Source organism: Alligator mississippiensis, chromosome 1, assembly GCF_030867095.1.
Source record: "Alligator mississippiensis isolate rAllMis1 chromosome 1, rAllMis1, whole genome shotgun sequence".
NCBI classification, from domain to species: domain Eukaryota; kingdom Metazoa; phylum Chordata; order Crocodylia; family Alligatoridae; genus Alligator; species Alligator mississippiensis.
The window spans coordinates 424686554-424711246 of record NC_081824.1 but is presented as its reverse complement, the minus strand read 5'-3'; the positions used below and the strand labels follow the sequence as shown (position 1 = coordinate 424711246).

At 43.1% G+C, this 24693-nt stretch overlaps 1 protein-coding gene across 8 annotated transcripts in view; it reads left to right on the top strand.

The window, feature by feature from the left end:
• Window positions 1-24693, top strand: part of FRY (FRY microtubule binding protein) — a 468020-nt gene that overhangs the window by 440996 nt on the left and 2331 nt on the right. For 4 of the 8 annotated variants that reach the window (XM_059717956.1, XM_019498271.2, XM_059717914.1 and 1 more), the window contains 5 exons: window positions 2043-2141; window positions 3075-3158; window positions 9487-9504; window positions 18058-18168; window positions 24476-24669. In XM_059717956.1, coding sequence (XP_059573939.1) covers window positions 2043-2141; window positions 3075-3158; window positions 9487-9504; window positions 18058-18168; window positions 24476-24669 — 506 coding nt within the window. Of the gene's footprint in view, window positions 1-2042; window positions 2142-3074; window positions 3159-9486; window positions 9505-11561; window positions 11664-13826; window positions 14050-18057; window positions 18169-24475; window positions 24670-24693 lie in introns of those variants that run through there. The other 4 variants (XM_019498273.2, XM_006263565.4, XM_059718005.1 and 1 more) reach the window with 3 other exon arrangements.

Below are 24693 nucleotides of genomic sequence, written 5' to 3'. Positions count from 1 at the left end.
CTAAATATTTGCACAGCCCTTTTGAGGAACCTTGGAATATTCCACATTATTGGACGTGGGGTTTTTTCTTGTTCACTCAAAATTTTATTTATAATAAGGAAGCAAGTATGGAGGAACTGTAGAACAGAACTTTGTTAGTATACACACTGGTGAAACTCCAAATCCAGATAGCCATATTTCAGATTACATGTTAGATTTGAAATAATAACAACTTGGGGGCATCACATGCTTTGTTCCATTTGTAGCCCAAGTGCACTTTCCACACCAGTGGTTCCTTGCTTCCTTCCCTACAAGCTCCCTGTTTCAGAACCCTCTGCTCCCCTACTAACATGTTTTCTTGGATATAACATGCACTGTTTTTTCAAAAATCATCTCCTGGAAATTGGGGTGCACATTATAAGCAACATGATATGGTAATAGAGTTTCTGCAGCCTCATCGGGGCCCAGGGTAGCAAAAAAAACACTGTATGTGTTCTACAGGGAGTACCACAGTGAACACACTGGCTCCCTAGCTGCTGCTGCTCAGTTACTTACTGATACTTACCAGTAATTTCAAAGCAAGATTGTTTTTTCTTCATTCCGCTGTTCAAAAGAGGGGTGTGTATGTTTGTTTCTCAAGGGACGTTATATGCAAGAAAATATGATATTTCAGAGACTCCCTGCAACTCTTTTTTCCTCCTATGCCAGGGTTCCCCCAGCCTCTCTCCACATCCCATATTTCTTTAGGTGCTCTCATTCTCCTTTACCGAAGTCCACCATTCTTCCCTTCCCTCATTCCAGAAGCTCCATTTGCCCTCATACTAGAGTACTCTATTCACCCCCTGACATATTCCAGAGGATCTGCGAGAGCCTCACTTTCTCCTATATCTTCCCATTTCTTCCTCCCCATCACCATTCTTAATTTCCTTCTTTCATTTATCTTTCCCTTTCAAGGAGAGAATATTATGAAACTATATTGGGAGGATACTAAGGGCTGAAGTGATGGGGACATAGTTATCTTCAAACGTGTTAATGGCTGCCATCAAATTCTACTTTGATCCCAGTCACAGAGATGGCTGAAGCCATTGGCTCTGATAGCCAAATGACAAGGGCTCCATATGACCCATGCCAGTTTCATCTAAGTCAGTAGGTTACTGTCCACTGATGCCTAGAACATTACCTGAAACTGGAATTGGTCAGCTCTACATTCATTAGCTGCTAACCTAGAAGCAGCACAGAGAAGTTTCTGAGGCAGAGCTAATTGGCTCATTTGTAGTAGTGCACCAATGTGGCTACATTGCTTCTGGTTCAGGAGCTAGTGCTGTTGTACAAATGGCTCTAATGGCTTTATACCCCGTACAAGTCAGCTCTCACTCTGGCTCTGGTCATAACTCCAGCAACCAACCATTATTCACTGTGGATGGGATCAAAATAAAGTTCTGGTTCATACCAGCAACTGGTTGCTGGAACTACTGACAAGATGGTGGCATAAGTGGTGCCCAACCTTCTGGTGCTGGATGAAGTGCATGGGTTCAGTCCGTGGGCTTAATCCACCAGGCAGCTGGCAAGCAGGCTCAATTCAGCTCACAGCCCCACTCTGCACACCAGATCAGGCCCCGGCCCTGCATACTAGATTGGGCCTGCTGCTCCAGCCCTGCAGGCCAACCCAAACTGGTACCTAGGACAATGTCATCTGGCCATAGGGCTTGGAAATTTGGTGATGTGGAAGTAATGGCAGCATTAATTGCCACCACTTCCCTGCCGCCAAATTTCCAGGTTTGTGGGGAGCCCCATAGGCCAGATGACATGGCTGTGGGCCAGAGGCTGAGCACCATTAGTCAAAATGTTTGTTGTTTTGGGACTGTGTTTTTAAACCTCAATTCCACTAGGATCTGGCTTTCACCAGTACAGCTAGCATCATGACAGAGTGTCAGCATAACATTGTGACTGGCAATGATACACCTTAAAGTGTTTTTTGCAGGGCCTATCATAGTTTCTACTTCACTGATATTCCTTAATAGTAGAATTCATTGGCTTTTTTTTTTTTATCATAATGTTTCCAGCTTCTCTCATGTGGCCTTCTTGAAAAGCTGAAATTCAGTGTTTTAGAGCTACAGGAATATTTGGATACATACAACAACAGAAAAGAAGCAACTCTTTCAGTAAGCAGATATTTCTTTGCTTTATTGCCCACTGTATTCATATGTTAAAGCAGGCTGTTCAACTTCTATGCAGCTGGTGGCTGAATGCCCCATGGACCACACCAGCAGGGGTTGTATCAGAGTGAGCCACAGGTATCTTGGACCTCGTGCACAGAGATGTGACCCCTACTCCCCTTCCCGCTACACCTTGCACCCATGACCCCTTCCCATTGCTGCAGCGCATGCCTGTGCAGGCCTTTCCTGCATACTTCCACACAATACACATACCCCTTCTTCTCTTCCCTGCCCCCCACTGTACCATGCATGCTGCCCCAGGCTCCCCCTCAGCTCCTCAGGCCATGCCTGGGGTGGGGGCAGGCAGCAGGCAGAGTGCGGGGGAGCATGAAGACTCCAGCTGCTATTGGAGCAGGAGTGATGGGGGCAGCAATGACAAAGCAGGAGCCCAGAGACTGCAGCTTAACTCCTCCTGGGCCAGAGGTAGTTCACAGGCTGCCAGCTAGATGGCCCTGTGTTAAAGCATTCTATTCTGCATTTTGATATGATATCTGTTTAAATAACTATTTAAATATAAATATTGGATTCATAAGTGCCTACTTGTATCTCCCTATCTTTATTTTAGAAGTTACAGCACAATAAAAGCTATTTTATCTTGCTTCATTTCAACTATTTATGGATCTCTAGCTTTTCAAGCTCCTCATGTCTTTTTAATAGTAATTAATGTATTTATTTGCTTTGTTTCTACAGTGTAAGCTCTAATAGAACTCAGAAACAGCTTTTTAACTCAGTCTGCTAAAGCAGAATTTCTTAGATTATGTCCAGTCACCTAACTTAACTCAACACGTTTCTCAGCCGTTACATTGTGAGATTTTAAAATATCATCTTTAAATCCAGCTAATCTAAAAAGACCTAACATTTTTTTTCCTTCGAAAACAGTGGCTTGCAAATTGCAAGGCAACATTTGCTGGGGGCTCAAGAGATGGAGTTATTACTTGTCAGCCGGGGGATTCAGAAGAGAAGGTAATAAATGAGCAGTGCTATTTCCTTTAAAGTGCCGTTCATGAATTATTTCTTAATTGCCTAGGACACTGTTATGCTTTCTTCCTTTACAGAGTTTGGGCACAGTCCTAATTCTTGCACTCATAATACTAATTCTTGCACTGATATAATTACTGGCACAGGCCTTATCAGAAGGAAAGGATATATGAGGCTATGGCACTATAACCTCTTTTGCACCATTGAGCAGAGCACAGCAAAACTGTATACAGAAAGTACAGCAAACAATTGTTTTCTTTAACACCACTGGAAGGGAAAATTGGAAAGTGTTGCTTTTTTTTCCTTTCCATTAAATAGAATGACCATGGCTAAGCTAGCAATGCATTTTTTTAGTTTTAGACCAAACATTCTGACTGTAGATGCTTACCTCTAAAAGACCAATTCCAATTTTCCTCACACGAGAAACACAAGAAAAAAAACTGATAAGACAAACTTAAGGAGTTGACCCTGCAGACAGAATGGAAATGGCACCTTCTCTTTCCATGTGTTTTGTATATATTTTTAAAAACTAACATTTTCAGAAGCTTTGCCAAGTTTTAGCCAGTTTTTCCTCAGACACATTTTTGTAGTTTTGTCCATTTTCTATCTTCATTCATTTTCTCTTTTTATTGATTCATTTTTTTCTTGCTCTTCCTCTTTTGTCTTTTCTCATTACCCTCTGCTTTTGTTCTTACTTCATCTTCTTCCCCTTCTATCTTATTTCTTCTTTTTCTGTTCTGCCTTGATTTTTGCACATGTGCATTTGCCAAGCACATAGGAGCAGATTAAAACTACGTTCAAGTTCTTTTATTTCAAAAGCCTTAGGCATTTCCCCTTATGCTTTGTCTACCTTGACACTGTTTGAATTAAAGCCTATGGAAGGATCACAAGCAATGAACAAGCTGTTAAGCCTCCTCCATGTAGCACTTGTGCCAACAAAATTGCATGAATACTTTGGTAACACTGCATACACCTGCCAATTTTAGGGCTATATTTAACAAAGCTACAGAGATTGGCCAGCTCTGAGGTCATACCTTGGCATATTGGGAGTAAGCTATCTGAAAAATTAAGAAAAGATGGATACAGAGATCCAGTTAATAAAACTGAATCCAAATATGAAATAAAATTCTGTGGAGAGTTATTTACTAGAGTATGCTCAGTTAGTGTTTCCACCCTTCTGTCACATAAACTAAACAGTAGGGCTGTGTGAAGCTTCGGTCGCTGATTCGATTCAGCGGAGAATTCAGCCTGATTCAGTGGCTGAATCTCCAAATCTGAATCAAATCAGGAGACCCTTTAATCTCTCTGAATCTAATCAGAACCCTCCAAAATGATTCGGAGAGATTCAATGATTCAGACATAGATACAGCTTTAAATGTTTTTTCTACATACCTCCAGGTACCAGGTGGCTCGTGAATGCTGAGATGGTGGGGCAGATGGAGCATCCATGGGAGCCTGGGGGGGTCCCCAGCACGCTCGGCAGTGGGCCCAGAAGTGAACCAGAAGCACTTCTGGTCCACTTCCAGGTCCACCATGGAGTGCCCAGGTGCCTCCTGGGTCTGGGGGGGGCACCTGGGGTTCCCATGCCGAGGATCACCAAGCTGGAGGAGTGCGGGGGGAGTCCCTGCATGCTTGGCAGCAGACCCAGAAGTGGACCAGAACTACTTCCGGGTCTGCTGCCGAGCACACGGGGGGGCACCCTCCCCACATTCCTGTGGGATGCTCCATCCACCCCACCATCTCAGCATTCACAAGCCGTGCCTGGTACCTCGAGGTATGTAGAAAAAACATTTAAAGCTGTGTCTATGGCCGAATCGCTGATTCTCTGAATCAGCATCGAATCTTCAGATTCAGATTAGGCCAAATCGAAATGGGACGGCGATCCGAATTAACAAATCAAATCACTGTCCCCTGAATCAGGCCAAATCCGAATTGAATACGGCCTGCTTCGCACACTAAACAGTGTTTGAGAAAAATGCTCTTACACTTGTAACCTGAGAGCTTACATGGTCTTAGTTCCTTTTCTCAAAAGTGTGATCCTTAATCCCATTTTACATCTTGTGACTTGTTACTCTTTAAAAAAGGAAATAAAACAGTAGAGGACTCCAAATTATATACAAATGAATTGGGATATGAACTGGGTACATATATTAAATGGCTAAACTATTTAAAGTTTGAATGTCATGTTACTCTTGTGTTTTGCTCACTTTAATTAGGTATTCTCTATTTCAGAGTTAATATGTGTGTATCTTGGGAATCCAGGGTTAGTCCATGAATTACTTAATACTCAGAGTGAAAAGAAGGGTTTCTCACTGCTGTAGAAATCCCTATTCTTTGACCAATAATGTTCCCTCAGCACAAAATGTATTATTTCTTGGCTGTTAACAGGATGGGAGGTCTTTTGATTTATCTCAAAAGACCTGTGTGTACACACATACATATACATTTCTCTTCCCTATCCCAGTCATTTGTCCATTTGGTCACAAAAAGACCTTTCTTTCCCAACAATCTCTTTTCTTTAGTCACCCAAAGTAAAATGGGAGCAGAGATCTAGAGAAATGTGTGCTGAGAAAGTGTCATTAGGAAAAGTGACTGCTATATGTAGTAATATATTTTCATGCATGTCCTCTGCTTCTCTGCCTGAGCTTGAAAGGATATAACAATCCAGGCACACAGTGAAGAAAGTGAATTTGTACTAAAGCACAGAGCAATTATTGGAAAGGCTGGGTGTCTTATAGGGGGAGCTGAAGAGGAAACCTATATAAATTCGTTAATCCTTCTTGAAGATTAAACTGAGGGTCTAGTTGTTACTTGGCACTCACCTGACATACAAATACTGCTTAAATCAACCCTAACAATAATAGATGGAGTAGTAAGAAATATCTCATTCTGCAGACAGTTAGATTCTCAGATGCATGTTACACCCTACCTGGAAAAAACAAAGTAGGAATGTGTATTCATAGCCTGCTCTGCAGAGAAGAGACCATGGATGCTGACAGAGGTTCAGATAAAGGCACTATGGGGTCTGATCTGCAATGCCAGCAATTGCATCTCCTGCCATGACACACATGCATGGCAAGAAGTGCAACTGAAGAACCAGAAATCAGATTCTAATTGCTCCCTACAGCCGGTGCGGGGGGAGCCCAGGATCCTCCTCCACTGACAAGTAGCAAGCTGGGTACCCAGTATTCCCATGGCTTAGAACACCAGTCAGCTGACTCAGAGCAACAGTGTAGCATTCCAGTGTGCTCCTGTGGCTGGGAGCATCAGTCAGCTGATCGGCGCTGGCCACACATTCAATTTAAGGTGCAACAAGAACCAACCACGAAGTCATTACATGTATTTTGTGTAATAACTTAGTGGCTTATTCCCTGTTTTATTGTGCTATTAATTGCATGAATGTGTAGCCAGGTTACTATTTAAGATGTGATTAACTGGTCTTGGTCCCTTCTAAACAGGGAATTCTTTATCTAGTAGTCAAATTCTTCCCTTGCTTTCCCTGAGCAAGAGATGTCTTGAAGCTTACATTTTCCTTGACAGTGAATAGTGATAATTCAAATAAATATTGGCATCCTATAAAGCCATTTAATGTCTCTCATTTGAAGATGCAAGATCAGTGTATAACTTTCTCCCATTCTGCTTTGCCAAAGTATGTGGCTTTGAAATTGGAAAAGTAAGTGGGATAAGTGTCCAAAGCTGTTAAGTGTTTTTTGTAAGGTACTCAAGCTGTTAGCCAACCCAAACCAAACTGTACCCTACATGGGTTCACACTAGTGTTCCAGTTTGTACTTTGTGGAACAGGGCTCCATGTAGCTTCAGGTTTAGCTATTTTATATGAATCAGGCCTGCCAGTGAACCTAGAACTAGAAATATAGCTACAGATTGACAGCAAGGCAAGGCAGTATCAAGTCTCATTGTAAACTATGTAAAATGTGACTTCCAACTGACACTAATTAATTCTACTGGACTGGCCTCATAAAGGTCCATGATATGGTTGTTACAAATGAATTATTAAGATCTGGAATTAAGTCTCAATTGCAGTAAAATTCATCACAAATCTAGAACCTGAACTGGGAATTAAGACCTCCTTGCTACCTGGCTATAACTAGGTAGCAAGCCCCTGCAGAGAAGGAACAGGAAGGTATCCAGTGTGCCGCTATAGATTGAGCAGTTTGCACTATACCTGAAGAACATCCATTTAATGCTGAAGGCTCACGTTCCAACAGTGTAACTCTCCTATGTCCATAAAACCAACTTGAAAGCAGGTGCTAGGGATGATCCCAGAACAGCCTGACTAGCAAACATCTGGCTCTGGAGTGAATCAACGGACTTCGAGGGGTAGGACATGCTCAGCAAGTACTGGCAACGGCTTTGATACAGACAAGCCCTGAGAGGGCCGTATAAGTGTGATCATTCCACTTGAACCAGCTAAAGGGCAAGGACAGTTAAATGAAATCACAGGTAATATTTTCTCCTCTCAGTTTCAAGATGAAGAACTGAAATTGTTATCAAATTATAGGATCAAATTAGCCATCTCATTAATCAGGGAGTTTGGAGAATATTTATTTAAAATTAGTATATTTTCTTTCAGTTTTTCACATGATGCAACTCCCTCTTTTCTTTCTTTTTTTTTTTTTTTTCTTTTTTGCACACCTTTTTGGAAGCAGTGGAGAGAAGGCAGCTTTTCTGGAATAGTAGACCTTGGAGTTCACTTTTTTGCTGCTTTCCCCACTTTTTATGAAGTAAATTCCATGGTAAATTTGTACACATTTATTCTATCAGTTTTGTTTAAAAATGTAAAAAACTAGAGGTACATCAAAATTTGGAGAGGAGTAAGTTACATACAAATAAGCTTTGACAAATTCAGTCATGTGGTTCTGAATATACTGATATAGTAACCTGTCTTATTTCTTCCTATTTGATCTTATCTTTATTATACAAGGCTTGATTATGTAAACTGCATGGAATTTTACAGAAAATGTTTTCTCTAGAAATGCTAGAAATAGAAAAAATGTTGCAGTAATGTCAAAGGTTTAAAGTTAAACATTCCAAAAAAGCAAACTTAATTTAGAGCTTAGTCTGTCATTTAGTCATTGACTTATTCCATGGTAGACCAGAATAACATTTCATCCATACATTCTTGAAAGCAAAAGCTGAGGACAAGGTTGAATTCCTTAGCTTTGGCAATATCAAAATAGTCTCATGGCACTATTTACTTAACATTGATGCATTTGTCTCCTTTGTTGAAATGGTAATATAAAACATTTTAATAACAATTGGAAACATGCATTTATGTTGTGCACATGTGTGCTGACATCACATTGTAGCTAAGTATAAGATGTCAGCGTGGATTATGTTTGCTAAACCAGCCACATGATGGTTTTATGATCTAATGGTGAAAGCTGCCTTAAAAACTTTAGACAGATATACTAGTTAAAATGTTAGCTTTTTGGAAAACAAAGGGAGATAACGTCTCCTTTTTCAGGTTGGGAAAGTTTATTGCTGAAAAGCTAATCCTGTTGTCATTTAAATGCCAATGCAATTGAATGTTACACTTAAATTAACACTGGAGCAGGACATGCATTAACATTTTAATGGCTCCATCACACCTGAGAGTCAGTGAGAGGCAAGGGTAAAAAGGAGCATGAATCAGTCTGAACCTACAAAGTTGCCAGTAATTCAGATGAATCTTGGACTTCCTTTAAAGTTCAATTTTTTTTTCAAAAAGATTGTAATAGTCATGACTTAAAACCTGTAATAGATTCTAACAGTCATGTGATTTCAAACAGATTTTTCATTTTTAAAATGCCAAATTATTACGCTATAGGCCATAGGACTTCCAATAGAAATAAGTTTTATCTTTAACTTCCATATAACACAACTATTTGCTTCAGTTCTGTTGAAAATTAAAAGTACTGTTCCTAGTATTTCTTTCATATAAGCTCATATATAAAAGACCAGACTTAGACAAATTCTTGATTTTAAGAATCCTGAAGCAATAAAAACTTGGGTGTAACTTCCTTATTTTTGGAAACATGCCATGGGAGAAATTAGAACTAACAAATCTAAAGAGCTAATTTAGGACAATTACATTATAATTTGCCATTAGGATTAAAGCTTGGTTTTCATGAGAATGCTGTGCATGTTGTGTGGGTGAACTATTTTCAACCGATTAGCAGGTTGAGGCAAGCAATGCTAATAGTGCTGACAGTTTGTGCTATTAAAGAAGGGCTGTGCTTCCTATTGCATGCATTAAACTGACACTATACTTTCTTTCCTTTCCTTTTTTCCCTGTGCCATGCTTGCTGTATAGCAAATGGAATCTCTAGCAGTAAGTTGAAGTTCTTTCATACTTTGTCCATCTATAGATGAACTAATACACCCTGTTTTTACTGTTACTGTTTTATCTTAGCATGTTTTTCCTTTTCTTTTCAATTATTTTTCCTTAGCAAATTTGATTCAATGTGTCTTACTAAAATAAGTGACTAAGTTGCATTTTATGTCACTTTTCTCTTCAAAGAGAAATGTAAAGGTGCAACTACAAAATTCTGGCATTTGCATGTATTCATAGAAAAACAGGGCTGGAAGGTTCCTCAGGTCATCTAGCCCAATGCCATGCTCAAGGCAGAATCAAACCTGTCTAAACTCATCCAAGTATACCATTCTGAAAATGAATCAATCTTGTTAAATAATCAAGACTCAAACTGACTTTAAAACCAATACTGGAGTTCTGAAATAGTGATTATTTTAAACCCAGTGTTGTTAACATAAGTATATAAATATAATTTTAAACTAGGCTTTAAAATATTTACATTTTGTTAATTTGAACCATTTTACCATCGTCTTAGTCTAACAGCTACTCAGGAGTAAAACAAAGTTAGCTGCTTGATAAGACAACCAACTGCAGAATAACTTAAAATTAAATTTAGTTAAATTTAATTTTTTACTGTTATCTTAATTTAATCTAGTAACCAGCAGGGGAGAAATTGAAGGATAAGTATATACAATATCGCCAACCCCAGAGCTTCAAAAGTCATATGTTGAACTAGTGGAGGCCAACCTTTTTGGCAGGCATGCCACAAAGTAAGCTCCACAATCTCCCCAAGTGCCACTCTAATCTGCATACCCTGCCCAATATGTTGTTCTTCTTTCTGCTCCCTGCCCTGTGCTCCCTGTCCTATTTGCTACTGTTTTCTCTGCTACCTTTCCAATCAGCCACATGCAATATATGAAGGCTGCCTATGCCACTTGTAGCATGCAAGCCACAGGTTGGCCACCCTTGAGTTAGACCATAAAACATCATGTAAAAATGTTTTTTAAGTGTTTTATGGTTTTTTGGCCTATCTTTTGATTTTTGAAGAGCTCCCTGACCATTCCGTGTGCGTTTGTATCGGACAATTAGTTTTACCCACTCCTAAATTTAAGAAAAATTTCATCCAGTGCTTCAGGGTCCTTTGACCACAGATTAATTCTGCACCTATTCCCAGATCAACTCTGTCAGCAGTTCTGCCTACATATTAGTTTTGTCCCACAGCCTCAGCTCTGCTTTCTTCAGTCACACTCCAGGCTGCTGGCACTGAATTTATGACCCAGATACCTTGTACCGAGCGGACCCAAACCCTCAGACCAACCACGACCGCTCCATTCAATAATAGGTGAATTTTATTGATACACACTGATAGCAGATAAGAATAATGCAAACAATTCTATATCTACCAGTCCTAGAGCTTCAGAGTCAAGGTACGTCTGGCCAGTATGCGAGCTTCACTCTGAGGTTCTCTCTTGAATGTCAGATGTCAGCAGCCTGGGGGTTGGAGGCTAAGGCCCACTCTCTCCAGTGGGGTGGGTGAAACGGGCTGGTGGTATACCCTCTGTCCATGATGTCCTCAGGTTCCCCTCTCAAGGACCCTTTGCTGCTCTGAAATCCCTCCGTTTGTATTCCTTTTCCTTCAGTGATGACTTTTCATCTCTGGGCATCGCTGATTGGCCTTCCTGTGGTCGTCATACTGTCCACGTTTTGTCCTGCCAGTATATTCCTTTGTTTCACAAACCCATCACATGCACACATCCTAATTTGGGCTTTTTCTGGGCCTCCTAATTTGGTCCATCTACCAAAGCTGGAAATCCCAAGTCTCTGCAATTGGGCACTGTGACCTGGTACCACTTTATCTCATGTTATGGACCAGTGTGGTACATGTCTTTAATTTCCCAGCCTATGTGCTGCTTGCCTGTATGATGCAGCGGGCTTTGAGGAAACTTTGTCACAAAATAGGGGTTTTTTTGGAATCAATTAACCCTTGCCATTGCCCTGGACCATTGTTCTAATGCAATATCTATTTTACCTATAAGCCACTTCCCAAAAGCAAATCTCTAAATGCCATTTTCTAGCCATCACAGGTCTGAAATAAGGGCCAGCTGTATCAGGGTCCTGTTCTCTGCTTTGCTGAGGAGGAAAAAATGGGACAGAGAAGATCAACCTATAGCTCGCAGGTCAGGAAAAGGAAACAGAGCTGGGTATATATCTACGCTGCGGTGTAGACATTTATGCTATTCCACACAGCCCCAAGATAGGCATTCCTGTGCCTGTGAGATTCATAATCTGAAACTCCTATCTAGGTTTAATCACTGAAAGGCATGATCTTGCTGAATCCCAGAGAGGAGGAAGACAGGCTAACCACCTTCTGCTGTGGGTGTGCGAAGTGTAGCAGTGTATGTAGGGGTGTGCAAAGCGGGCCCTATTCAATTCGGATTTGGATTCAGCCTGAATGAGGGACAGTGATTCAATTCGTTGATTTGGATCACTGTCCCCGATTCGATTTGGCTGAATCTGAAGATTCAATGCTGATTCAAAGAATCAGCGATTCAGACATAGACACAGCTTTAAATGTTGTTTCTACATACCTCTAGGTAGCAGGTGGCTCGTGAACACTGCGATGCTGGGGCGCGTGGAGTGTTTCATAGTTTCATAGTTGGTAGGGTCAGAAGGGACCTGAGCAAATCATCAAGTCTGACCCCCTGCCATGGGCAGGAAAGGATGCTGGGGTCAAATGACCCTAGCTAGGTGGCTGTCTAGCCTCCTTTCAAAGACTCCCAGGGTAGGGGCAAGCACCACTTCCTTTGGAAATTGGTTCCAGATCCTAGCTGCCTTGACTGTGAAGTAGTGCCTCCTGATGTCTAACCTGAACCTACTCTCCATCAACTAATGGCCGTAATTCCTTGTTACTCCCGGTAGTGCTTGGGGGAATAGGGACTCTCCCATAGCCTGCTGGTCCCCCTTGGCCAGTTTGTAGACAGCCACCAGATCCCCTCTCAGCCTTCTCTTGTGGAGGCTGAACAGGTCCAGGTCCCATAGCCTCCGTTCATAGGGCCTGCCTTGCTGCCCCCCAATCATGCGAGTGGCTCTCCTCTGGACCCTCTCGATGCTGTCCACATCCCTCCTGAAGTGCAGCGCCCAGAACTGGACACAGTACTCCAACTGCGGCCTGACCAGTGTCGCATAGAGGGGGAGGGTCACCTCCTTGGACCTGCTCGTGATGCGTCTGTGGATGCATGTCAAGGTGCAGTTGGCCTTCCTGTGTCCCCATATTGGCGGCCCATGTTCATTTTGGAATCAATAATGACTCCAAGATCCTTTTCTGCCTCTGTGCTGACTAGAAGGGAGTTCCCCAGCCTGTAGGTATGCTGCTGGTTCTTCCTCCCTAGGTGCAGTACCTTGCACTTCTCAGTATTGAAGCCCATCCTATTCTCATCCGCCCATCCCTGTAACCTGTCTAGATCTAGTTGCAGCCTGTCTCTCTCCTCCAGCGTGCCCACTTCTCCCCACATCTTAATGTCATTCGCGAATTTGAACAAGGTGCTTTTCAACCCCTCATCCAAGTCGCTGATGAAGATGTTGAACAGCGGAGGCCCAAGGACTGAGCCCTGGGGGACCCTACTGCCCACATCTCTCCAGGTCGAAAAAGATCTATCCACCACCACTCTCTGGGTGCGGCCCTCCAGCCAATTTGCAACCCATCTGACTGTGTAGGCATCGACGCCACAGTCGTCTAATTTTTTAATGAGAAGGGGTGAGAGACAGTGTCGAAGGAAGGCCTTCCTAAAGTCCAGAAAGACTACATCCACCGCGACACCTGTGTCCAAGGATTTTGTGACCCGGTCGTAAAAAGCCACGAGGTTGGTCTGACAGGACCTGCCTCGAATGAACCCATGTTGGTTCCCCCTAAGCCTCGCCAGAGCACCATGAGTGCTCGTAAAGCTGTGCCAGGGGTCTCGCAATGACCTCTGCTAATTCCGTCAGCACTCTGGGATGGAGATTGTCAGGACCTGCTGATTTGTACATGTCTAGTCCCACCAAAAGTTCCATGACTAGGTCCTCACTGACCCTGGGCCTAGCAGCACCTCCCCTGGGTCCATCGGGGATCCCAGTGGGGAGGATGCCCTGGTCCCTGCTCAAAAAGATGGAGGCAAAGAAATTGTTAAAGAGGTTAGCTTTGTCGTCTGGTGCAACCACCAGATTTCCTAGCGTATCCTGCAGAGGCCCTACGTTAGCTGGTACCTTCTTTTTACCCCCTATGTATTTAAAAAAAGGACTTCTTGTTATCCTTGATCTGGGTTGCTAGTCCAGTTCCATCTCCGCCTTTGCCTTCCTAACAGCCGCCCTACAGTCTTAAGCAATGGAGGTATAATCCTCCTTGGTGATGGCCCCTTCCCTCCACTGGATGTACGCCTGCTTTTTAGCTTTGAGACGTTCCTGGATGCTTTTGGTGAGCCATGGGGGCTTTTGAGCACTCTTACCCACTTTGATCCACATTGGGATTGTCACCCTTTGGGCTTGGAGGATCATCTCCTTAAGGAATGACCACTCTTCCTGGACTCCCAACTCCCCTCCAGGACCTCAGTGCCTCCCTACAGAAGCACGGGGGGCTCCCCAGCTGGCTCAGCAGCAGACCCAGAAGTGGACACAGCATCGCAGTGATCATGAGTTGCACTGGTACCTCAAGGTACGTAGAAAAAACTTTTAAAGCTGTATCTATGCCTGACTCTCCGAATGCCCCTAGGAGCTGCCTGCTGCCAGGGTGGGTTCCCCTGTCCAAGCCCCCCACCAACTCCAAGTTCATGATCAGGGAACAGGGACTGGGAGATCATTATCTCCCAGCCCCCTGCTCTGCAATCAAGGAGCCGGGGGGGGGGGGGGGGGGGGCTGGGAGATCCTTATCTCCCAGTGCCAGCTCCATGGTCTGGGGCTGGCGCTGGGAGATCCTGATCCTGAGGGGAGGTGGCACAGCTGTGCCTGACTCCTGAAGCAGCCCTGGTTGGCTACTCTTCCCTAGAAGGCAGAGAAGGAGAGGGGAGGGGGAAGGTAGCCATTTGGAGGCAAGTCTAAAATTGCCAGAGGGCTGGAATTTCTCATTGGCTCCTGTCTCAAACAAGACTGAGGGACTTGTGAAGAAATCAGGAGAGTTGGCAACACAAAATTAATTTTGTGCTTTGGCATATTAAAAAACAAAAACTGCTAACATTGAACATTTTAGAAAACTAAATGCCTAATTTATTTTAATATAATGTTCACTGATAATCACAGTGATAACAATTCAACAAATCATTTAAGTACCTACTTAGCAAGGCATACAGTAAGTGTTTTGAAAAATCAGGGTCATTAATAGCACCTTCTTTTTTCTTCTTGACATGAAGTACTGCTCTAAGTCTTCCATAGAAGTAGAAGGATCACTTAGTGCATCTCACAGCCATGTCAGGACACAAGTGGAGGAAGTGTCAAAATTAAACTAAAATGGAAATCCTAAGTGAATTGTTAAGCTAATTCCAGAAATGTATTTTATTAACTATATGCAGACCATAGCCTTCTATGACTGTTTAGATAATCTGCACTGCTTGTGGCACCTTTGGAATGGGATGAATAAATTTGAAACAATGAGCTTTACTAGAGAGAACTAGAAAGTTGTGATTAAATCAGAACTTTGTTTCTAACTAATCACCAGTTAGAATTTACAGAGGCATTGCACTGAACCTGCAGGTGAGACAGGGAAGAAAGATTTTGTGCTAGTCTCAAGTGCCTATACTGAGTGGCCCTCAGAGTGAATTATGTCAAGTGCTCCATGGCATAATAAAGAATTGCTGCAACATAGCATTTTAATAGATTAAGATGAAAACAGTAGGGGTGTGCAAAATGGTCCATATTTGATTCAGATCCAGCCCAAATTGGGGGACAGTGATTCAATTCGTTGATTCGGATCACTGTCCCAATTCGATTCGGCTGAATCTGAAGATTAGATGCAGATTCAGAGAATCAACACTTCAGCCATAGACACAGCTTTAAATGTTTTTTCTACATACCTCAAGGTACCAGATGTGGCTCATGAATGCTGTGATGATGGGGCAGATGGAGCATCCCACAGGAGTGCGGGGAGGGCCCCCCCACTCTCCCTTCCCCCCCCCCCCCCCCCCCGTGTGCTTGTCGAAACCCAGAAATGGACCAGAAGTATTTCTAGCCACTTCCAGGTCTGCCACTGAGCACGTAGGGGAACCCTGTACCCCCCAGCTTCATGATCAACTGCAGGGGGACCCTGGGTGCCCCCCTCCCCTGAGACCCAGGAGGCACCTGTCACTGAGCCAGGGGCGGGGGAAGGGTCCCCCATGCACTCTGCGGCAGACCTGGAAATGGACCAGAAGTGGGTAGGGAGAGTGGGAAGCCATGCAGTTGCAATTTACGTTGCACAGCACCCAGAAGCCATTGCTGCCTTTCCCCTGGGTGCCCAGCTTCATCCTTGTGCTACTGCTTTTGCTAGATCTGGTGGTGGGCCCCAGGGAAATTGCCTCATTCATCCTGCCCTAGTTACCACTGAACAAAGTATTCATATTTAAAAAAAACACTCTTTAGAGATACATAGACAAGATGCAGAGGCCCAGCTTCTCTGGCCTTCACAATGGTTTTGTGTTACCTGTAGCCCACAACTTTAAGGAGAGGAGCTGAATGTTGTGCCAGAAAAATTAAGTTAATGTTTCATGACTTGTGTCTACACATGCATTTGATAGGAGAGCAGTTTACTTGAAAGTAAACGCACCTGGGCAGGCTATTACACACGTAGGGAAGTGGAAGTAGAATCCTCACCAAATCCCCACCCAGCCAGGGGCTCACTGCTAGCTGCCCGACCAGCAGATCAGGGCAGGGAGCTGGGACCTGCCCCACCCCTGCAGCTCTTTGGAAGCCCAGCACCTTGATCACCCAATTGGGGTGTGGGACTGGGACCTGCCTCTGACTGAGACAGTTCCCAGTCCCCACTCCATGATTGCAAGGCAGGGGCTGAAGAGCTTGTTCCCTGCTCAGCTCTTGATCGCAGAACTGGGTGGGGAACAGGCTTCCCAGTCCTCACCAACAGGGAGCTCTCAGCACCAGCTCCCCAGTCACAGGGCCTGAGCTGGGAGATACAGATCTCCCAGCCCTCCATTCCCCAATCATGATGGCAAAGCAGGGGTGGGAGATAAGGATTTCCAAGCCCCCACTCCCCAATCACAATCTCAGAGTGGGGAGGCTTGGAGCTCCCTGCTGCCAGGGCAGGGAGACATGTCCCCGCCCATGTTCTGGTGATGGATCCTGCCCCAGCAGCAGGCAGCTCCCAGGGGCCGGGAGCAATCTCCCTGGTGGCCAACTGACCAGAAGCAGATTTGCTCCCAGTTAGGCGTCTACACGAGCACTGCTGCACAGTTAGTAATCACAAGTAAATTTGCTACTTGCATTTGCAGATAGCAAATTTACTCGTGATTAGTGAGGTTTACTGCACAGTAAGCATGTACACGTATAGACGCACATGCTTGCTGTGCAGTAAACTACACTACTTCGTAGTAAAGCATCTTGTATAGATGCACCCAGTATCTGGGGGATTGATTACCACAGAGTCCAGAAGTCATCATGCCCCTGGAACTTGGAGCCTCTGCCTCAGGCACATGTTGAACGGTTTCATAAAGGTGTGAAGGAAGAGAAGGGTTATGTTGCAGAGCTAAGACTGTGTCCACTTGGCTGTATTGGTTTTCTTTTCTTTTATGTTTGGTTCCTTTCTACTCATAAATAGGGACCTATTCAAATAATGATTCTGCTCTTTTCACAGATACCTCAAAAAAGTGGTTTCCATGAACACTGCTAAAACAGCAGTGTCTGCAGTTTTGTGCGGAATCACCACAAAAACAAACTTACTCAAAATAAATACTGGCTCCCCAGTAGTGAGGGGTATGGGGCTGTATGAAGGACAAGCCTCTTTCCCTATCAGTGGTGAAATGTGGGGGCTGCACAAAAGGCAGTCCTCTCAATCAGCAGTGAGGGGTGAGGCTGCTAGGGCCTCTTGGCCAATCAGTGAGGGGGGGCACTCTGCTGTGAAAAGAACATAAAATTGGAGCCAGTGATGTGATCGGCCTGCAAAATCACCTGCCTGCCCCCTCAATTTGGGTAGAAGCCTACTCATAGATGCAAACAGAAGCACTTGACCCTGGAACACTCTTTTGTTGTCCCTATCTTGAACTGGCTTCTCAGAAGAAGTCTCAGGCCACTTCTGCATTTCTAGATGTTTAATATTTCTCCCACAGTAAAATAAAAATATTTAAACTGACTTTTGAAAAGCACTTTGATATCTACTGATGAAAAGTACTATGCAAGAGATTGGTATTATTATTTTGGAAGAGGCAATTACAGAGGAGATAGTATCTTGGGTGTTTTTTGCATTTACAGTAGATTATATTTTAGTAAAATAGTGCCCAAAGCTTTTTCTTACCAGAGAAAAAGTAATATGTATAGGTCCAAATATTTTAATTACACAAAAATGTCCTAGAATCTACTGTTCTGTATTAATGATTTTTTGTTCTATAAATCTTTCCATAGCAATTGGAACTGTGTCAAAGATTATACAAACTCCACTTCCAGCTACTGTTGCTTTTTCAGTCCTACTGTAAGCTCATTGGACAGGTACATGAAGTTAGTTCCATGCCAGAGGTATGTCATAAATATTGCTAATCTTTTAAGTAAAATAAACACTGTATTGTAATATTTTTATTTTTCTTTCTGCAGGATTTCACCAAATATTAATTATTCATATTTGATTTGTAGCACCAGATTAAATATTTTCATAATACACTTGTGTCTTAATTTAAAATACAGATGGGATTTTGCACTATGTTAGAAATTTCACAGACTCAGACTTTTGAGTTCTTTTAAACTTCACCCTCCAACAATCATTTAATCAGTGTTGAAAAACTAGAATACTAAATTAGGCTGTGATCATGGAATGATTTCTTCACATGCTTCTCTTCACATGAAGAGGATGGCTCCCTATGTCTTCACATGGTTTTGACATTAATTGTCATGGCAACTGATGTCTTCTATTAGTGATCCTTTTCCTTGTGCATGTTTGACATTATTTGGACATTGTTGCCACATCTATGTTAGAAGCACCACATTGGTGTGACTAAGTGGTGACACCTGTTAAGCAGCAATATGTTGGTGCCCTGGTGCCACATTGCTTCTAAGTGGCTGTCGCTGTTATAGAAACGATCACCTGACTTCACTGTATGGAAAATGCCCAAAGGGGAAATGGTGTTAAAAAGAGGTTTTTGCTTTCCCTGAAGTTGCTAGAAATGTGCATTAAGTACATTAGTATACCATACCAGTGAAGCAGAACTAGCCTGGGTGCCATTTACACTGGCAAAACTGCAGGGATATTTTATTCCAACCTCCCCATGCAAAATAAACTGTACCTGCAAGAGCATAATTTTGCTAGTGTAACTGTGTCTACACTGAAGACACTTACTAGCACAGCTTTGGTAATAAGGGATCACACCTTTTCATATCCCCAACCTAGCCATTGCAGAAAAAGTCTGCAGTAGATCTGCCTTGACCTTGCACTATAATTGCCCATTTTGTGGAAAAACAAATATCTTCAATTTCTGCTTTGTCAGTCAATAACCTGAAAAGTTATATTTTTAAAAACTTTTTATAATAAGAGTTTACTAGTAAACTCAGTATCTATGTAGCTTAATTTTATGATGACTTACACAATTTGTAACAATCATTTTGAAAATGTTTCTTAAATCTTCTGCTACAATTTTGAGACTCAGTGGGTGTGTCTACATGTTCATTAATGTGCTTTTGCTACCACCCAGTAAATTCAGTACCTCTAATGTGATGTACTAACTACGTGCACATTAGGCTGCCCTAATGCACAGTAGCGAAAGTGCATGCTTTTTTAGCAATGCTTAATGCACAGTAGCCTAATTTTACAGTTCATTAGTGTATTAGCATGGTTTTTGCTGTGACACTAATGCGCAGTAAAATAAGCTACTGAGTATTAAAGTGCACATGTAGACATGCCCACTAATTCTAAAATTTACTTCTTAAAGTGGCCTGTTCTGAACTTTAGAATTGGTAATTTCTCTTTAGCTATTTCTATACAAATCACTTAAAAATTATTGACAGAACCATGTTTTGAGACAAATATATCTTCAAAAATCCTCCAAAATCCACAGTATATTAAGAAATAATATCTTAAGAGATAACCACTGTAAATGCTATTGTCATCACTTAAGTGAAAATGCTAAAACAGCAGCATATTTAATATTTTTTTCATGTAAAAAGACATTTAAACTAGCAAGAAAGAGCTAGTGCATCTAATACAATTGTAATCTTAAAAAAAAAGACATTTCAAGTTGCAAAGTGTATTTTGTAACAGTTATAATGAGTAACTTGAAGATTCTTAGTATAGTATTGTTTATAAGTGTATTCCAGTAATGATAACTCAATTTGAATATAGTTACCATATTTTAGAAGCTACTCTGAAATACATTTTTAATGTAGCAAAGCTAGAGAAGAAGGACCAAGGAAGCTATGGGTCCTCCGTTAACAAGCCAGGGGGAACTCCTAACAAAGATGCAAAGAAGGCAAATCTACTCAACAGTTATTATTGCCTCAGTCATCACAGAATGATTAAGCTGCAGCCAGGTGTACCTAATAAGGATTATCTGGAAAAGGAAGGGGGCAAGCTGAGGAAGGAGATAACAAAAGAGTTGATCAGAGAGCTTTTGTTGGGTCTGAGTGAATTCAAGTCAGCAGGGCCGGATGAACTTCATCCCAGGGTGTTGAAGGAACTGGCAGAGATTTCAGAGCCCTCTGCAGTGATCTTCAGAGAGATGGGTCATTGGTACCAGAGGACAAGAGGTACCAGAAGGCCAACATAGTGCACCTCTCTAAAAAAGGCAAAAAGGAAGAGCTGGGGGAACTACAGACTGGTTAACCTCACTTCAATACCTGGGAAGTTACTGAAGCATATCCTAAGGAAGGCTACTTGCAAGCATCTGGAAGAGGTAAAGCTGATCATAAGCAGCCAGCATGGATTTCTGACAAACAAATTGTGTCAAACAAACTAGATCTCCTTTGACAAAGTAACTACTTCGGTGGATGAAAGAAATGCTGCAGATATAGTGTAGACTTCAGCAAGGAGTCTGAGAAGGTACCACACAACCTTCTCATAAATAAATTGGAGAAGTGTGGGCTAGATAAAACTACTACATGGTGGATAGGTAACTGGCTCAATAGCCACAAGCAAAGGATAATTATTAACAGGTCTATGTCAGAATGGTAGGAGGTTTTGAGTGGAGCCCCAGAGGTGTCTGTCCAGGGCCTGGCACTGTTCAACATGTTTATTAATGTTTTGGATGCTGGCCTAGAAAGTTTCTTGAGCAAGTTTGCTGATAACACAAAACTTGGAAAGATTGTGAACACAGTGGAGGATATAATTGCAATTCAGAAGGATTGCGACAGATTGGAAAGTTGGGCTAGAGCTAAAAGAATGACGTTCGATGTGGACAAATGTAACATTTATTACACCTCGGGAAGAATAATCAAAAACACAAATACAAAATGGGGGACACCTGGCTGGATGGCAGCACTATGGAAAAGGACATGGGGGTCTTAGACCACAGACTCGGTATGAGTCTGCAGTGTGATGCAGCCACACAAAAAGCAAATGCACTTTGGGCTGAATCAATAGAAGCAATAGATGCAAGACCCAGGAGGTGACAGTGCCTCTTTACTCAACATTGGTTAGGCCTCATCTGGAAGTACTATATGCAGTGCTGGGCTTCATATTTTAATAAGGACGTGGAGAAGTTAGTGTCCAGAGGCAGGTAACAAAGATAATAAAGGGCTCGGAAAGCAAGTAATATGAGGAAAGACTGAAGGAGGCATGCTCAGCTTGCAGAAAAAATGCTTAAGATGGGACATGACAGAAGTCTTCAAATACTTGAAGGGCTGCCATAAAGTTAGAGGGAATGCACTTTTTCTCTCTTGATGCAGAGAAGGACACAGACTGATGCCTTGTTGCTGCAGCAAAATAAGTTTATATTGGATATCTGGAAACATTTCTTCAATATTAGCATAGTGAGGCAATGAAATAGACTGCCTAAGGCTCTCCATCACTGGAAAGTGTTCAAGAAGAGGTTGAACAACCACTGGTCAGGAATGATCTAGGTCAGTGGTCTCCCACCTTTTTGGGTGGGAGATCACTTTTTGAATTAAAAAGCAACCCAACATCTATGCCCTGCGCCCCCCGTCCGCAATCCCAAAGATCAGTCCCACACCTTCCCTCCACCTAGGGAAGGGTTGGGGGGCAGATTGAGGCAAAGGGAGAAAAGTTATTTGGGGGCACCCCCCCCCAGCAGGTATGTCTGTGGGGGAAGAGATGGGGGGAAGGGCTGTGGGTCAAACCAATTGCCATAATTGGGGTCAGGAAGGAATTTTATCCCATGGTCAGATTGGTACTGACTTCAAGGGGTTTTTGCCTTCCTCTGTAGCAGGGGAAGTGGCTTGCTACCCAGGATCTCTTGAGCATATACTGACATTGCATAAAAGTGGGACATTGGTTGCCATGTTTCCCCTGCTTTACTTGTGGCAGGATAGGGTGTTAGGTCCATGTTGTGTCAGAGTTGATGGTAGTCTTATGTAGAGTTTAGATTATGGATTGTATAAGCTAGTTTGGATAGGAATGATCCTGCCTCAGGCAGGGGGGAGAGACTAGATGATCTCTGGAGGTCCCTTCCAGTCTTACTTCTCCATGATTTTCTGTTTTCTTTGAAGGTAATGGAACATATTGCAGAGGACAAATGGTAGGACTTTAGTACCATCAATAGTCTGAATATATTTTTTCAGTATCTTTGTCATTTTTACATAGAGGGTTGTAAATATATTTGAGCGTAGTGCCTACGGATAACAAATGAATACATGGAATAATCTAAGTGATACAAACTTATACAGTACTGGAGAAAAAAATAGGAGGAATGGCTTTCATCATGAATTTTGTTGGATTCATTAGTTTTTAAAAGAAATAGCCACTCTAGTTCATGTCACATTGTATTATTATCATGTTCTGATATGTCCCTGGTATGAGTGAATGGGCTTACCTGCTGCTCTTTGTCCCATTGGAATCTCAGGGACCTCTACCTCATTCTTCCTCCCTCTCACCTGCCACGTCTTTGATGTTTAGTTCTCGGGAGTTGAGATGGTATCTTGGGTGATGATCGTACAGGTGAGGTCGGTCTTCTCCACCACCCCCACTCCCTGCCCCTTTTCTCTCAAGTGACAAGTCATCTCTTTCTTTTGGTATTGAGTGCAAATCGCCAGTTCGTGGATCCTCTCTGGCCCGGTTGGCTGTGGGTTTTGTGAGAGGTCATAGCCATGCCCTCTAGGCAGGTCACTCCTCCTCAAATGTCTCCACCCTACTTGCAGTAGTTTTCCTTCTATCCAGGATCAGTGGGTCCTGTGGAGATGGAATCTCTGCTTGCCAGTCCCAGGATCCACATTCAGATACTCCTGGGTCTCAGGTGTTGACTCTTGGGCTGGATTAATCAGAACTCAGGTATGCAGGGGATCAGGCTTTTCCCCTGCTATACTTCCCTACCTCAGGATTTCTGTGTAATAACACAAAAAAAAACTTCTGGGTCTGCACTGGGCTTCAGCTCCACTATCTGCAGGTACCCTGGGCCAGTGGCCTCTTTTACTCAGTTCTTCCAGGCAAATCCCTTCTTCATGTGTAACTATCTAGGACCCTCTGAGGCTAGCTGTTGTTGGTGTCCCTTCCCATCCTCTTTCCTGAGGGTTTAGTACTCTCTCTGTCTGGGGTACTCCTTTTCCCGGTGTCCCCCATCTCCCAGCTGGTGGGTCACCTGAAAGCACCCTGCCATTTGGCTTCACTTATCTGGATGGTAGGTCAGGTTGGTTCTTCACTCAGGGTCACAAGTTTCCCTGGCATCCCATGGGGTTTCAGCTTGCTGGGTCTCAGCTGCGGCAGAATCCTCCTCCCAGTCTGGCTGCAATGTCCCTTCATGTTCCTTTAAACTTCCCAGGCTTTCCTCCTGGGCCAGTCAGCATGGGCCCTTGGGGCATGTGCTCCCTGAGCCAGGTGTGTGGCCCCCTGCTCTCTTCCCGGGCATGCTGGGGAAGCACCGCCTTCCTGGGAGCCTGCCAGCTGAGTCTGCACCAACCCCCTCCTCCCCCCACGTTTCCCCAGCAGCATGGCTTCCCCAGGTCCTTCCAAGCGAGTTCTCTCCCCCAGAGCTCCCCTGCCTCTGCCAGGTGAAGTCCAACTCTCTTGCCAGCTTCCTTCAGCCTGTGGGTGGTGTGGTGCTCTGGTGCTGCCGGACCTGGCTGTGTAAGTTTTTTTTTCTTTTGGGGCTTGCAGCCAGTGGACCAGGATGGCACCACTTGTCTGAGCCCCACCAAGTGCATTTTCCCCAGTCTGGCCCCTCCTGCGGAGGTCTAGCAGGGGGCCGCACCCCAGCCCCTGCTACACCTGGATACATGTTGTACGCAGCGTTGAATTGCTTTTTGCCATATAAATTTTTCAGTCTAGTAAGTGTTGCATAACTCCTATGCTCCAATTGACCATTTCAGAATGTTGACAAATTCTGAAGGAAAATGACTGTAAGCTGTATGAATTCTCTAAGTAATACCAGAGTTGTTTATAAAAATAAATGTTCTTTTCCTAACCTTTCACACTATGACATAAAAGTTGAGAGGGGGGATGATGTGCTCCAAGAAGAGGCAGAGGATTGGAGAAAACATAACGGTAACATATTTAGTCACACATGCAGCATTAGTATAATACACTGGATACCAAAGGAGATGATTTTTACCATTGGGACTGAAAAATGTTCTTGCATTAAGATCAGATTTGAAATGTATTGTTCTCACATTGATGCCAAATGCAAATGAAAATACAGATTAAAAAATTTCTCAACTCTTATTTTAACAGCTGCTAAATATGTCAAGGGAACTGAGCGAGTTAAAGAAAAATCTTAAGGAAGCCACTGCTGCCATTGCAGCTGAGCCTCTAAATATGGAGTCTGAGCCCACATTTAATTCTACAGAAGCAGCCATTCAATCCATGCTGGAGTGTTTAAAAAACAATGAACTTGTTAAAGCTGTACGACAAATAAGGGAATGCAGGCAAGTTTTACTACTGGATTGATA